Here is a 15,400-nt window from a genome sequence, read left to right on the forward strand (position 1 = left end):
TTGTGGATGCTTAACTATGACATAGCCTTTAATACAAGGATAAATCAAATTCCAAACTACATGAGCTATACTATGAATAAAACATGATAATTGGCCATTTTTTGATACCTAAATCATCACAAATGGTTAATAAATATGCAATCTGTAATGCCTACAATAGCTGGTCACTGCAGCTTTACAAAATGTATCCTCACAGGAGGGAAGGGCCTTTGTTGGGAACTATTAAGATTAAACAAATGTTGTGCTCTACTAACTATTTGGGGCAGAGAGAGTATGGGACTGATTCAAAATAATGAGAGCAGACATTTCCTACATTTGCTGCAAGTGGTGGACTAACCACAACAGTGGGCCAGCTTACCAACCAGAGCAAACTGGGCTTTATCATCAGGAGGAAACCTAAAGAGACAGGAGCTTAAACCAAGAGTTTCAGACATGGGCAGAAAAGAAGAGCTGCAGGAGCTTACATTAGCATGCAAACCTGTTCAAGTAAAAACCCAAATTAACTAACCATGAACCTGATGATGAGCATAATATGTCTCCTTTAAAGCTGGCTGTTTCACACAAGCAGACTGAGAAACTAGGCCAACGACAGAAAAAAACCCAATCAGACACTCCTTAGTGGCACAGCCCAAGGATCAGGTTTACCTGCCTCCCTTCAAACCAAAACAGGTTCCACAGTTCTGCTTCACCACAAGGTCTCCTGGATTTCAGCCAGATGAGGTGGTGGATTTACTTTGTGAGGTTTGAGATTACATGATCACTGCTGCTGTGTGACGATATTAAGGCCACTGGCAGTAATTTGTGTGAGGATGTGTTCTAAACTACAAAAAGAAAAATGTGTAGAAATGTAATTCTTTTTTTTTAAACATCATACAATCCATAACACTACCGACAGTGGGATATAAAGTAAGGTTAAAACTGAAAAACAATGACAACTGTTTAAACTGTGTGCGTGAACATGTACACAGAAGATCATGTACACATGAGCACAATATGCCATATGTATACAAAATAAGTTATTGATAGCTTTAAACATTCCTCCTGTATATTCTGAAGCAATTCCTTTTGAATGTAAGTGTTATGAAGTTCATCCTGTCCATCATAGATAAACTCCACTATTAAAGATGCTGACTGATATAAATTCACAGGCTGTTTGACGAAAGCATTTACGATATATTAAATATTCTAATTAAAACCCCTACAAAGAGTTTTTAACTGGTTATGACACGGCCTCATTTTATTATTGCTGCCTCTTCAACAGCAAATGAGATAATCAGGGAGAAAATTGTCTTTATCTATAAACTATTCTCAGTGTCATCGGGTCAGATTACCTGCAAACAGTCTTCTTCTTCTTCTTTTTGTTTTACAGTGGTTGGGCTGGGTGATAAAATGATATCGATAATTATCACGATATAACCTTTCCTCGAAAGAAACATTTCGATATAACATCGATAGAACTCATCCTGTCCATGTTTTGACGGACAACACGAACAGCCAATGATAATGAGAATAGTGCTGCACTGAACAAATCACATGGCTAATGACCAAGGATTTTGCGACAGCAGAAAGTGGAAACACTACCGCTTTTGTCCACAGAGGTGCCAAAATCAACAAAAATGAAAAGTTCCTTGTAGGGGCTTTAAAAGCTGACGTGAAGATTTAGCATTCAAATCCAAAACAATAGAAAATGTGTCATTTTTTTGAAAACAGTCTCTTACATAGGAGATATCTATTTGTATGACAGGAAAAATAATACATGGACCATTGTGTCTTTAAGGTTACATTAAGACATACTTTATACGTGAGTTATGCATTAAAAAGGAGTTTGATTGCAAAATCAATTTCACTTGGCCATTAAATTTAGTTCCATCATTAATTCTAAAGTCATACAAAAACACTCCAGGACACTCTACACTTGCTTTTGTTGGTTATTATGCATTTAAAGGTTCAGTGTGTAAGATTTAAGAAAGGGATTTTTGTCAGTAATTGAATATAAAATAATCCTAGTGATGTTTTCACTGGTGTGTTTCATCTAAATTGTATGAATTGTTGTTTTCTTTACCATAGAATGAGCTCTTTATATTTAAAAAATTTACATTTACATGGAGGGGGGTCCTCTCTGTGGAGGCCCCCGTGTTTTTACTGTCGTCCAAACTGGACAAACTAAAACCTTTTTCATGACAACTGAAGTTCACCACAGGTTCTCTTTCATGTTTGGAAGGAGAGGGTGAGGTGAGGAGTATTCAGCTGCAACATGAAACTTCACCACTAGATGTCACTCAATTCTAGACACTGAACCTTTAAATACACAGTGTGTTATACATAAGTTGTGTGAGATTGTTTGCAGAGGAAGTTTGACCTTATAGTCAGTAGTGTTTAGCCTAAATTAGCATATGCCACAGAAACAGGATGTACAAAAAGCAATAAGAAAACAAAGGAAAGGGCCAGGCCAGAGTTATGTGCGTTGGAATAAGCCACACTGGGTGAACTCTGCTCCCCGTCTGGCTTCACCTTCAACACTTTCCCCTCTCTAATTGGAAGTATTGCGGTCAAGCTCCAGAAGGAAGCAGTAGAGCCAAGTAGTATTATGTCCATATACCACACTGCTCTTATAGTGATGAGAGTGTGTCAGTCAGAGTGGTGGGTGGGTGACAAATGTAATGTTATAAAATGTAAACATTTCCTGAAATGTAACAGGAAAAGCAGAATATTTTAATGAATGTTTTTTCAAGAAAAGTTAAAACATGCAGGGTTAATTCAGGGGGCTTTTAAATCAATAACAATGTCAGATGTATCTTGAAGAAGGTTGCAAAGGAGCGGAAAATTTCTGGTAAATTTCCGGAAACTTTCCATGGGAAGTTAAGGTGGGGAATTTTGGAAATATTCCAAATTAGAAACTTTCCATGAGAATTATGGGAATTTATGGGAATTTATGGGAATTATTGGGAATTATTGGGAATTTATGGGAATTAACTGTAAATTGGGGGTAATTTAAACAAACTGGATCATATCCAAATATAAATGTAAATATTTTTGTTTTGTCATAAGCAGACATCCATGCAAAATAATAATAATTAAAAAACATGACATTTCAACAGATTTATTTGAGTAGAACTTTAGTTTCATTTCTTGTATGAAATTTTTTTTAATGAACAACAAAAACATGAATGTTGAGTAGCCTCTTAAATGGTCAATGAAATGAAAAATAGCTTACACTTAGCACCTATTTTTATTTAATATTTCCAAGTTAAACATCAATACTATTATAGATCAAATATATTGACCACATAATATTATCCCATATATTATTAATATTATCAAAACTTACTTGACTTCAGATAGTCCTCGGGCTCAAATGTGTGGCTTCAATAGTCTTGAAATCAGATGTGCATGTGATGGAGGAATGCACAGTGCATGTAGGGGGTGTGGCCTCAATAGCCCTGCAGTAAGCAGTGTGCTGTGTGCATGTGATTGAGGAGTGTACGTGAAGTAAATATGGTCGTTTTAGCTGAGATTATGCTACAATATATTTTCCCCAACTATATTAAAGTTCCCTGTTGAGGGTCAACATCCAATTTTGTAAATTTCAGATTTATTCCCGTTAATTCCCATATATTCACGTTAATTCCCATAGAAAGTTTCAAACTTCCAACCCTAATCTTGAAAGAGTGGAATATTGATGCTTTGTAATAAGGCAAGGGTTTGTTATCCTGAAAAAGCTAGCAAGAGCCGGCCACACTTATTATGGCCTGTCACGATAATTACTATATCAACTTATCGTACGATATATAAACATGAAGTCATTCATTTAGCCGACCTTGATAAATTGCCCATTTACTTACATAATGCTCGGGGCACACCGACTGCAGAACGGCTTGCTTTTCATTTCTGCGCCTATGTTAACAGATTTGAGCTGGCACAGTGACTGTGGTTCAGCCATGGAAGTGGCGCTGCTCTTGTAGAGATTTGAGGTCTTGTCATATTTTCTCCGCGCGTGGTTCACGACAGAATATACAGTTAAAATGATCATTCAGCAAGGTTTCTATGTTTATCTGTCGGATATGTCATACACATTTATGTTTGCAACACTTCCCGTAGTCTAACGTTTCAAAATAAAAGCAGTCCTGCGTTACCAGGTTTTTATAGTGAAATATTTGCAGGAGTGGAAGATGCACGGCTTCGTACTGTATAGAACTGGTATTCATTTGAGTACATAGGACTACCAGAAATCTTAGAAAGGTATTAAAAGTTAATGTAAAGAACTTCAGTTGGGTAGTAGTACACTTACACACACACACAGGCCCTGGGCCAGCCCTGCCCTCACTCACGGAGCGAAACTGACAGTGAACCAGAAATTAGATGAACTTCAAACATTTTGGGTTTAAGCCGAATGAGTAAGGAGAGCTCATTAACGCGAAGAAAGCTGTATGTCGACATTTGTTAGGAAAGGAGGTAGCAAAAAGTGGGATTACAAGGTTTCCAGTATGTTCATTATTACAGCCGCTGCTTCTGGATTAGGGCTGTATGGTTGTCCTTCCACCCCACCTGTTCACATGCGCTCACTTACACTCACTCATAATAAACAGCAACAATAAATACAAGTTATTAGGGCCCAAACAATACTTAAAGGGATTATTTTCTGTATGTTTGATTCGCTCGAGAGTTTGAGGCACGCATTTAAACACATTGAAAAAGTAAAGTCCAATATATTGTACTCAGTTCACCTGCTATAAACAACACGAGATCCAAGATATCTGTACCTATGTCATCAGCATAGCAGTGATATGAAAGACTGTACTGCTGTACAACAAAGTGGGAGCATGCAATTGAAACAGAAAAAAGACCACAACTTGTTCCTTGAGAAACTTCAAATGGAATGACAACTTCATCAGTTTCAATGATATAGTGAATAATCTTCCAGTAGGATCAGAGAAAAGCTAATGATTATCATGGTGAAAATTAGAGATGTTTTTCATTGGCTTATTCGTCATACAGGTTTGATGATTAAAATAGTTCCATAGAGATTTTGTGTTTCAAAAACCCAAGAGGAGATATAATTCTAAAATAAGTTATTATGTATTATTATTATTATTGCCTATGATCATAATGTCTTAATAAATCGGACGAAGAAATTCACCCAATTAGCACTTTATGAGATGTTGTTCAAATAAATCAGATCATTATTCAAATAAAGTTTGTAACCTGTTCTCTAACAGTTAGGAAGTCTCAGGTCAACAACATAACAGAGAACAGGACAAAGTTGAGGCACTTAGTCAAATGAGAAGACTACAGTGTTTCACAGGCATGGATTTACAGTAATAAGGGAGCATGGGAAATGTGGTAGCTGAGTATTTTCTCACCATCCATTCCTCTCAGCTTGGCTGGATGTGAAACGCGACAAATTCCTGAGTATATCTCCTGTGTAAACTTTGCAACTGTGTGCTATAGACCGCACGGCAGCCCGCCACTTTATAAAAATAAAGATAGTTGAATAAAGCTGTTGCAATATAAACCAATCATGTACAAGGATCAACATTAAGGTTTGACCACTTGTCTGGATTTTTGAAGGTGGATTTTATGTAGGGCAGGTGGAAGAGAAAACTTACTTGTTTCAAAACTCCTCACTGTTGTGTGTTTGTGGGTGACTGGAGGGAATGATGTTGTTATGGCAAAGTCTTTACTCAACACAGTGGTTCTTTGATCATGTCAACAAAGCAGGCAGTTGGATCCACTGAAGCCTGGTGCAGGTAACCAGAAAAGTGCACTGACGTAGTTCAGTGCTTTTCATCCACAGATATTATCTAACCTGTGTTCTTGTGTGGCCATGCTACATCAAACAATGACTGCTGAAAAGTCACAAAAAGTGTATTAACTAGCTAGCTAGAGCTAACATTCATTCCATCCATTCCATAAACTGTAACCACTGAACAAAATGCTTTGTTTATTCAGTTTGTGTCAAAGATAGAAATTAATATTAAATTAGGGTGCCACTATCAATTTCTATTTTTATTCTGATAGAGTAGGCCAGTACATTTTGCAACATTTGCATATTATTACCAATCAACCTTCTCTACCGACACAGATAATAAATAAACACTTCAGGAGACCAAGAAAAAAGAAAGAGGAAGAGCAAGTACATTACAAAAAGCTATATCCAAATAATATTAAATATCTTAAATCAAGGTAAGGTAAGTCTCTTATTTTACTGACCAGGTTTAACTTGTTTTAAAAAACTTGGCAAGTAAAAATTTTTTTAGATCTGTTTTTGCAGTGCCCAGGATAAAATAAGCATTACACCTGTGCTGAGAAAAACTAAAGCCTCATTTAATAATATTAATCTAGCATAAATAGTTTCATAATATAGTGTTATTATTTAATATCATCTCTATCACGAGAAATCTATTGTGAAAAAAAAAAGAAGAAATGTAATTATTTTGGAAATAAGTGCAATAAGACGCAGTATTAGGGGCTACGTTGAAATGAGAATCGTTGGACATCTGGTTAAGATAAACTTTAACAAATAACACAATACTGGCTAATATGTTGGCACATCAGCAACACATTATCTAAGTATCAGTCCTGATAACTGCAAAGTTTAATTTATCAAGATGCTCCAAATTCCTCATTGTAATCAATTACGAGTTTATTCTTGTAAAACTAAAAGACTTTAGTGAAATTACGCCTTTTTTTTCTCGAAATCCAACCGTAATTCAACTATATAATCATATAATCACATTTTGCAAATGCATGTATGTATGCATGTAAAATTTGAGATTAAATTTTTTTCTATGGTTTTAAAGCTTTACATCTTAAAATGCAGACAGTATATGAAGGGATTTTGCTTGACACGGAATGCCTTGCTTGACCAATCAGAATCCTCAGAGCTGGAGCCACCGACCAAATGCCACAGAAAGCATCAAATATAAATAAGTTAAAATTCAACTGTACTAAGAGAGACAAAATTTTATTGCAAAATAAAGCTAAACGATTGTTTTACTATAGCCACCACTGTATATGTTGACACAAGAGTTAACTGTCATTTTGACCATTACTTTTGTGCCTGGAAAAGTGAAATGCACATGATGTGTACATAAACACAGGATAATGTGTGACATCCAGTCATCAAACTTCAAATTCTGTTACATTACCAATAACATTCAACATTTTACTCTCACATTCCGGCTCAATTTTAATGAATTGGACATCTATTTTCCTTCCAACTAGAGAAACAAAGCCTGTCCACTTGAAAAGTGATCTAAAGTCCAACAAATCAACTGTCATTCATTGAAAGAAACATTTCAAATGGGAATTGAGTGATTAAAAAATGCTTCCGCAGACAGCTCTTCTTAATACAGAGTTCCTTACAGTGAATGCTACTGTAGAATAAACTTTGGACTAATTCCATGGTCTCCATAAAGCAAACATCAGAACGAGAATAAGAACAACAGCAAATCATTCCATATGTTTTGTTTTTATGAGCATGGCCCAGTGAAGCTCTGTTCAAACAAAGTCAACACAGACCAAACATAGTGGAGCTAATGAGGCTGCATGGTCATTGCATAACAAACTCCTACTGTTGTCACATAAAAAGACTCTTTGGACCTGAACTCGTCTTCATGCTCCCTCACAGCTTAGCCCATGTTGACGTGAACTTTGGAGAATGTTCGCAGAATCAGGTCCAGACACAGTTTTACGCATGAACAATGCTGGGGGACATTTCTCCGCTCAGATGTGGAATTCTGGCAAGACGTTTGCAACAATATAGAAATCTCCAGCAATTTCAGGTTAGGGGTGGTGCAGCAGGCAGAGGACGGAAGCAACGTATTAATTCTGCCACAGAGATCAGTTGTTTTTTGTTGTCTCACAACTCATTACTCTCTGGACCTTTTACTAGGCATCTGGCTGCAGAAACTCCAGATAAAGTCTGGTGCCGCTCACTTAGACAGGGCCAGAAAATGTCAGGAGATTATCTGGAGTTTAGTGAATGTCTGAAAGCAGCTTTAGAGAGAAACAGCCTCACCTGCGCCATTCACAAAGCTTACAAACATGCTGTGGTGGCTTGTGTTGGCCAATGCAGACAACTGGAAAAAACTTTTTCTCTCTTCATAGAAGTATCTTTCTCTCCATGGCAGCCTGAACTCATGCAGTCCAACCACACAAGATAATTCCATGAGAGTGGGAAGGAGGACAAAAAGAGAGAGGGCGTTTCAGCAACCCCAAGCTGTTTGTAAAGCTGTGTTTGTAATTCTGGCTAGCACTTTGCTCGAGGTGCATGGTGATGCATTACAAACAGATTACTTATGTTACAGGAACTTTTCTTTTACTGGAACCATCATATAAACAGATCTTACATCAATAACATCCAAATGTTCTTGCATTTCAATTTTAAAGGTCCAGTGTGTAAGATTTAATCATCTACATTTTTACGAATTGTTGTTTTCTTTAAGCTAGCTCCTTTAAATTTAAATACTTTATATTTACATTAGGAACAGGTCCTCTCTACAGAAACTGGACAATCTAAACATGTTTTGAGTGTTTGTGACAACTGCTGCAACATGCAAATAAGTGTCACTAAATTCTACACACTGAACCTTTAATTCCCACTCCAAATACGAAGTTGCCTTTAAGTCCTGTCTACTCTGGAGTCTTTCAAATCCTCTTCAAAAACCTTTAAATTCTGAACTTTTATGGCTTTTGAAAAAGTCAGCACCATCACACCCTATCATTTTGGAGAAGACAATGGTGCAATAAACCATGTTAGGTAATTTGAATCCTTAAAAGTCGGGGGCTGGATTGCAGATAAAATTTGAGTGACCCAAATATCAGTTTCAGCAGCAGCAGGTTCAGACAGTTTTCACAGTCACTGATTGAGGTGAAATACAAATTTATAACTTGTAATTATAATTTGTTAACTACTGGAGAAGTAGACTTCCATTGTTTTCTGATGTAGGAGTCATCTGTTGGCTTGTATGCACAGCAGGAACTAAACTTGAGTCTAAACTTAGCTCAGCCAAAGTCCCAGTGCTGGTAATTAATAGCATCCAGTTTTTCAGGAACTTTTGGAGTAGGGTTTGCAGTGCTGAACACTGAATACCTGATTGTAATTCTGAAAATCTGAGCACATTCAGTATATAAACTATTTTAATAAATGGAAAAGGGGTGTTTACATTAAAACATATATACACATATACATAAACTACATATAACCAAGCAGTTCTTTAGGAACACCATACTAATGCTGGGTAAGGCCTTCTTTGCCGTTAAAAAAGCCTAAATTCACCATATTCACATGGTGGCCATATTTTTGTCTAAAATCACATCAGGGTGGGAAGCTCAAATGCTGTTGTCAACAAAATATTGTACTGCTGTGACCCGGGTTGTGAGTTGTATGAACATAAAAGTGTATGCTTTCATTTTACTGCCTCTCAACAGAAAAGCAACTAAAAAGACCGCAATAAGGGGCCTGAAGCTACCAAGATAACATTCCCATAACATTACACTCCCATAAGTAGCCAATTGTTGACAAAAGGCTGTTGAAGCTCATTGTGAGTCTACCATCTGCAACTTCTTGGCTGACAGGAGTAAAACCTGACATAGCCTCTGTTGTAGCCCATTCACCTCAAGGTTCAACATGCTCTATCAGAGTTACTTTAGCCTTTCTGTAACTTAAACCAGTCTGGATGTTTGTTTTTTGTCTGTTTGTTTTTCCCCCTACTCTAAGTCAAATATTGACTATTGTGTGTGAAAAGAGAGCAGCAGTCTTTAAGTGCCTTAAGATAATGTATATCATGATTTAAAACGAAACAAATACAATTGAATTCAATTTAATTCATTTTTGTTTTGAGAGCCTCAACTTAGGGCCAGAGTCAGGGCATTTCAAATACCCCTATCTAGTTAAGATCACATCACCAGCAACCATTTTCTCATCAATTTAGTAGAACCTGAGCACAATGGCCAGCAGCATTAATTACAACAAAGATGATTCTCTGAAGAAAAGTCATATGGTGTGTTCACGCCGAACACAGCACGAATCAAGATAACATACACATCCAATGCAAGGACGCATCTAAATGCAAATTTGCGCAGAGAGTCTTGGGTGTCAAAGGCGTCAAATGCTCCAAACACGCGTACTGCTCTTCCGCTGGCTTCCCCTGGTATTTCCACGACATCTACAATGCAGCAACTTGATCGCTTCAGCTAATATTCCTCCTCTCTTCCTGGGGAGAACAGGGAAATAGTCCCTGGCTGTGGTAATTTGTGTGTTAAGTGCGATCAACCCAAATAAACCCAAATGATCCTGCAGCAGGTTTAGGTCAAATTAGGGAAAAAGCGATTTGCGCCGTGTTCAGTGTGAACACACCATTAGTTTTACATTGGTCCTGACGATGAAAATCTGCTGTAATGTGCTGGGGACAGATGCAGACTGAAACACACAGAGATGAACTGTGCTCCCTCATGCTAGCCTATTAAAAGGACCCACAGAGAGGATGGAGTTTAGCATTTGGCACCAGTGTCATCCTGGCAGCTTTACATGCTAAAAACCCATTGGGATGCCTTCAAACACAAATGCACTGACTATAGCGCTGTGAGCAACTGCCACTGAAAAGAAGACATAGAGTTACCAGGAGAAAAACTGGCCTGTCTGTGCAGACGTCTGGATCAGCTACACAGTTGCTAGGTTTGAGGTTTTTCCTGACCAAACTATTTCTGACTACAAGCATTGGTCCTCAGTTAAAAAAGAAAAGAAAAATAACTGTGGGAAATCGACACACCCAGACCATTTTCTGCTCTTTTATTGCATTTGATTGCATCCGATGAAAAATGCAAAAGAAGAATGTATTTGTATGTACAAGGGAATTATACTTGATACAAGGGGTTAAAAGGGGCCCATTGTTGGTTGAATTTAGTTCAGCATTGGATTTCACACATTATGCTTTAATACCCTGTCGCAATAAAGAAAACTACTTGCAATCGGCTGTGCCACACTGTTATGGTACTCAAGGTAACACGTTGTCTCCCTACAGAGTAGGCTATGTGTTAGAGAGGTGGTTATGGTAAATGGTGTGTATTTATATAGAGTTTTTCTAGTCTTGATGCCCACTCAAAGCGCTTTACAGTACAGCTTTTACATTTACCCATTCACACACACATTAATACAGTGCATCTATGTGCAGCAGTTTCTCTAAGAGTATCTTGCCCAAGGACACTTAGGTACACATATTAGGGAATAGAGCCACCAACTTTCTAGTTAGAGGATGACCATTCTAACCCCTGAGCCACAGCTGCCCCTGTGAGCATGTGAGCAGGTTTACAGTAGAAATTATTTTTTCTTTGATGGGAAAAGTTGCAGAATGCTGTCTTTCTTTAACCTTTTCCTCCAGCAACAGGGAACACAAGCAGAGCGAGCTGACTACTCACAGGTGTCAATGCCTCACGAGGTATCTCTCCAGAGCCTTGACCCTTTAACAACTCAATAGAAATACACTTTTGCCTGATAACCAAACTTTGATATTGTTTCTTTTCTGCCAGATGTAAAATTCACTTAGTCTTTTACAGTTTGTGTCCTTAGCAATAACTAGCAACTGAATAAAAGTACAACAATCAAAATAAGCAAAACACTGGTCCTGAACCTTTCTTGAATTACTTAAAAAATCAGAGATATGGGAAACAAGTAGGTTTCTTGATTTGTATGCGAGTTTCTTTTAATAAAACAATGATATTACAATCGTATCTCTGCATTATTTGTAGGATTCTTGAGGTATTACTCCAGTCTGAAAATAGTAGACAAAACAAACAGCGGATCCAGACAGCTCCCACAGTTCTATTACTGCTGTGTGCTGTGGTTTCTGAGCACCACAGTGCATAAGACCCATCTCCTGGCTGTTCTACAAATTAGAGAGGGTTCCTGATAGCAATGCCATCCATTGTGTCCGCAAAGTTTGGAATGGAGTTTGTTTTTTGTATTAATGAGCTCCCCTCCCTGAGGAATCCACCAGGCAGGTCAATAAGAGGCAGACTGTGAGTAGGGGTATTTAGGTTCATGTGGGGGTCATAGTATTGGATTTCGAAATTTCAAATTTCGAATTTTAAAGGCTTATGAAGTCAGATTTACTTGACCCTACACTTTGGGTCCTATGGTATGAAACAACAGTTGGCTATGCAGGAGTTGAATTGCAGTAAGGAATAATTATGTCCTCTTCTGACTAGAGTTGGGTAACGTTTGGATTTTGGGAACAGTTTAAAGTGTATTCAATTTAAATATACAAATATAAATAAGTGTAAACCTTTTTTGTAATTTACGTAAGAAATTCACATTATAAAAAAAACTGAAATTACTTTACTTACTGTCTTTGTCTGGTTTCCCTCCTTCCTCATTGTTTTTACCTGCCCTAAGTTACCCCTGCCTTTTTTGTGTTTAAAGTCTTTGAGCTTTCCTCACGTTTCTGTTTTGCTCCTTTGTTAGAATCTCATGTTGGATTTGGTTTGGACTTGTGCTTACATTTTTTGACTTCCCTGGATTTCCCCATGTATCACTTTTGCTGGTTTGTTAAACCTTTGTTAGATTGTTTGCTTACCTACCACCAGTCTGTTCAATTAGATTCCACAAACCATATGTGCCTTGCTGTTTTTGTCTGCTTTTGGTCTGCCAGAAACTCTAAAAGTAACAAATGGTTTAAAATAAAACTGTTGCACAGCAGTGTTTTAGTCTGAGTAGCGCATTTGATATTTGTATGAAATCTGATATTTTCTAAAGGCACCAAACAAGCTACAGCACTTCCATCTTAATTATGAAAACCATCACAGCCAGCATGTGAAAGTGAAAGTGAAAGTAAAGAAAGTTATTTTTAATAATGTTCCATAAGTGAAAGGGTTGTTCTCTGGCCCATACCCCACCCTTCCCAGGTTTTCTGTAGGTTTCAAATTTAATTGAAGCTTTCTGAAGACTACAGTGAATGAAAAATAAGACCTATGTCAACATGAGTTTAAGTTCAATTCCAAATATTCTGAATTTAAATTTTCAGATTACTGAATTAGAGTTTTTAAGACCCAGTGGAAACCCTGCCTTTTGTCAAGTTTCAAGAAAATCCATTTGGCTGTTTTTGCATTATCCTGATCAAAGTCAAAGAAATTGCAATGAAAACACATTTACCAGAGATAACAACCTTGAGAATCCAATGCCTATTGTTATGTTTTTTAAAAAGGGTAGGTTGATATTCAAAAGGGTCTTCCTTAAGAAAACGACCTCATAGGTCACCTCATAGGTTAATATGACCCATAGTTACGGTATATTGCCTAGTTGCAATAGCAATTCTGACAGGCACAGGGGGAAGTAAGGTGATGTAGTGTATAGGGCAAAACAGTCCACATTTGGAGGGGGTTGGGGTGAATGGATGGGTCAAAAAAAGACAGGACATTCACATAGAAGATCATCATTGTCCCATGAAAACAAGTGTCAAACACATGATCACATGTTCAATGCTGTAAGCATGATGATGAAGGCCCTTTGATGACCCACCTGTTCATGTAAAAACCAATCATGTACGTATAGTCAAGACCTTACAATAACATAGTTCGCAAATGAGCATAGGGGCCTGGGGCCAGTAACACTTGTGCAAAACTGACTGCTTTCTGCAGTCTTTCTCCGCCTGGCCCCCTTGTATAAAGTCTGCAGAAAGTTTGACAGAGCTGATGGATATTCACTGTGAGCGAGTGGGGGGGGTTGATGACACTTCTAACAAGCGACAGAAGCAAAAATGGAAAAAACTAAAAGAGAAGAAATATCTCAGGATGAAAAAGTGAAGCCACAAACAAAAACAAAAACATGTGATCACTCCTGCACAGTGAATACGTTACATCCTGACTCTGTCTGCTGTCCCACCCCTCACCTGAATCTTGCAGAGAATGTCTTGCCATTGTTAATGCAGAGAATCTCCTGCTGTGTTGTGCATGTGTGAAAGGCAAACTGCGGAGAAAGTCGAACCTAATTCCTGTCATGTCCGAAAATGCTGTATTCATATGTAGTCCATGGTTATGACCTATGGGTCGTATCTAAGGCTCTGTCCCATTCCCTCTCCTTTGGCCCTACCTCTAGATATGAAGGGCCCTTCGCTGAGAGTGTGCCCCTCCTAACGGAGCCACAAGGGAGAGGGCTAGAAAATCTTCCCTAGGAATTGGGACACCACTCAGCAGCCAACCAACATCATACAGTGACATACAATATCAACTGATGTTATCTGTTATCAAGCAACACTGTAAAAGTGACACATCTGTTAATTGCAAAGAGACAGGGCAGATTGATCTATTGATCAATACACAGTCAACGTGTTTACATCGGTTATTTAAATGTAACGTTAGTCCTGTCCACAGAAACTTCTGCCCTGCACTGAAAATATTATAACATGAGCAGGGACGTTTTTTTTCAAACTTCATATAAGCGACATGGGAGTAATGAACACTACTTGTTACTCTCTCTCAGACAGCAACGTGAAAAGAACTGATCACGGTTTGGTGGTTCAAACAACCCAAAGAGGGCAAGTGGCTCTTCATCAACAGCTTCATTCACCACTGAAAGTGATCGACTGACCAAATAGCTCAGTGTCCATTTTTAAATAGTACTTGACAGTCTTCTGCTAACTCAGTGACACTGTCACACAAAAATGTTCAAACAAGACACACAGATTTAGTAGAGAAGATCATCTCAGGTTGGCCCCGGTCAGCCATGCGACCGAGCAGGACAACAACAGTTAAACCCAGCTTACAACAGCTAACAACATGTTTATTATCAAGGCCAGAGTACCAAGGTATTTGGCCCAATTACCCATAAAATGCTGACAAAACTGTAAAGGCATCAAAAATAAATAAAAGATTAATTTTCCTTCATCTTACCTGTAGTGGGGCTGACTGGAATCTCAGTTTCTGAGGACAGAAAAAGAAAAATAAGAAACAGATGATGACTGATATTTTGAATATCAAATGTTATAGTCAGTTTAGATTCACAGCAGTAACAGTGAATGCCAATGGTGACCTATTTTCACACCAAATAAAAAGCACAGAAAATTCCATAAAAGTTTGCAAACCTCTGAAACATATATAAGCATATTTCTCCTGTCCATTTATGTTGCCACTATGTTGTGTATATCAGGGTCAAAATATTACTGTACAGCGACAGCCTTGTTCATGATTATTGTCTGTCACTCAAAACTACCATAGAAATTGCCATGAAACTAAACTTATACGCAAAACTTTCCAGATCTACCTTTTCAGTCTATATGGGTGCTTAATTTCCTAAAATACAGGTTTTGCAACCAAGTTGTATCACAGCTGCTAAACAAACATGTGTCAATCTCATAACAAAGTCACCAAATAACACGAACAAAGTTTCACCAGCAGCTGAAGAAGC

The 15,400-nt window shown here is 37.8% G+C and overlaps 1 protein-coding gene across 2 annotated transcripts in view; it reads right to left on the reverse strand.

The window, feature by feature from the left end:
- arhgef4 (Rho guanine nucleotide exchange factor (GEF) 4) overlaps nt 1-15,400 on the reverse strand; it is a 113,416-nt gene that overhangs the window by 94,721 nt on the left and 3,295 nt on the right. For both annotated transcript variants that reach the window (XM_069512003.1, XM_069512000.1), the window contains exon 2: nt 14,887-14,916. In XM_069512003.1, the coding sequence (XP_069368104.1) occupies nt 14,887-14,916 (30 nt within the window). The remainder of the gene's footprint in view (nt 1-14,886; nt 14,917-15,400) is intronic.

This window comes from Paralichthys olivaceus, chromosome 17 (genome assembly GCF_024713975.1).
Source record: "Paralichthys olivaceus isolate ysfri-2021 chromosome 17, ASM2471397v2, whole genome shotgun sequence".
Lineage (NCBI taxonomy): Eukaryota > Metazoa > Chordata > Actinopteri > Pleuronectiformes > Paralichthyidae > Paralichthys > Paralichthys olivaceus.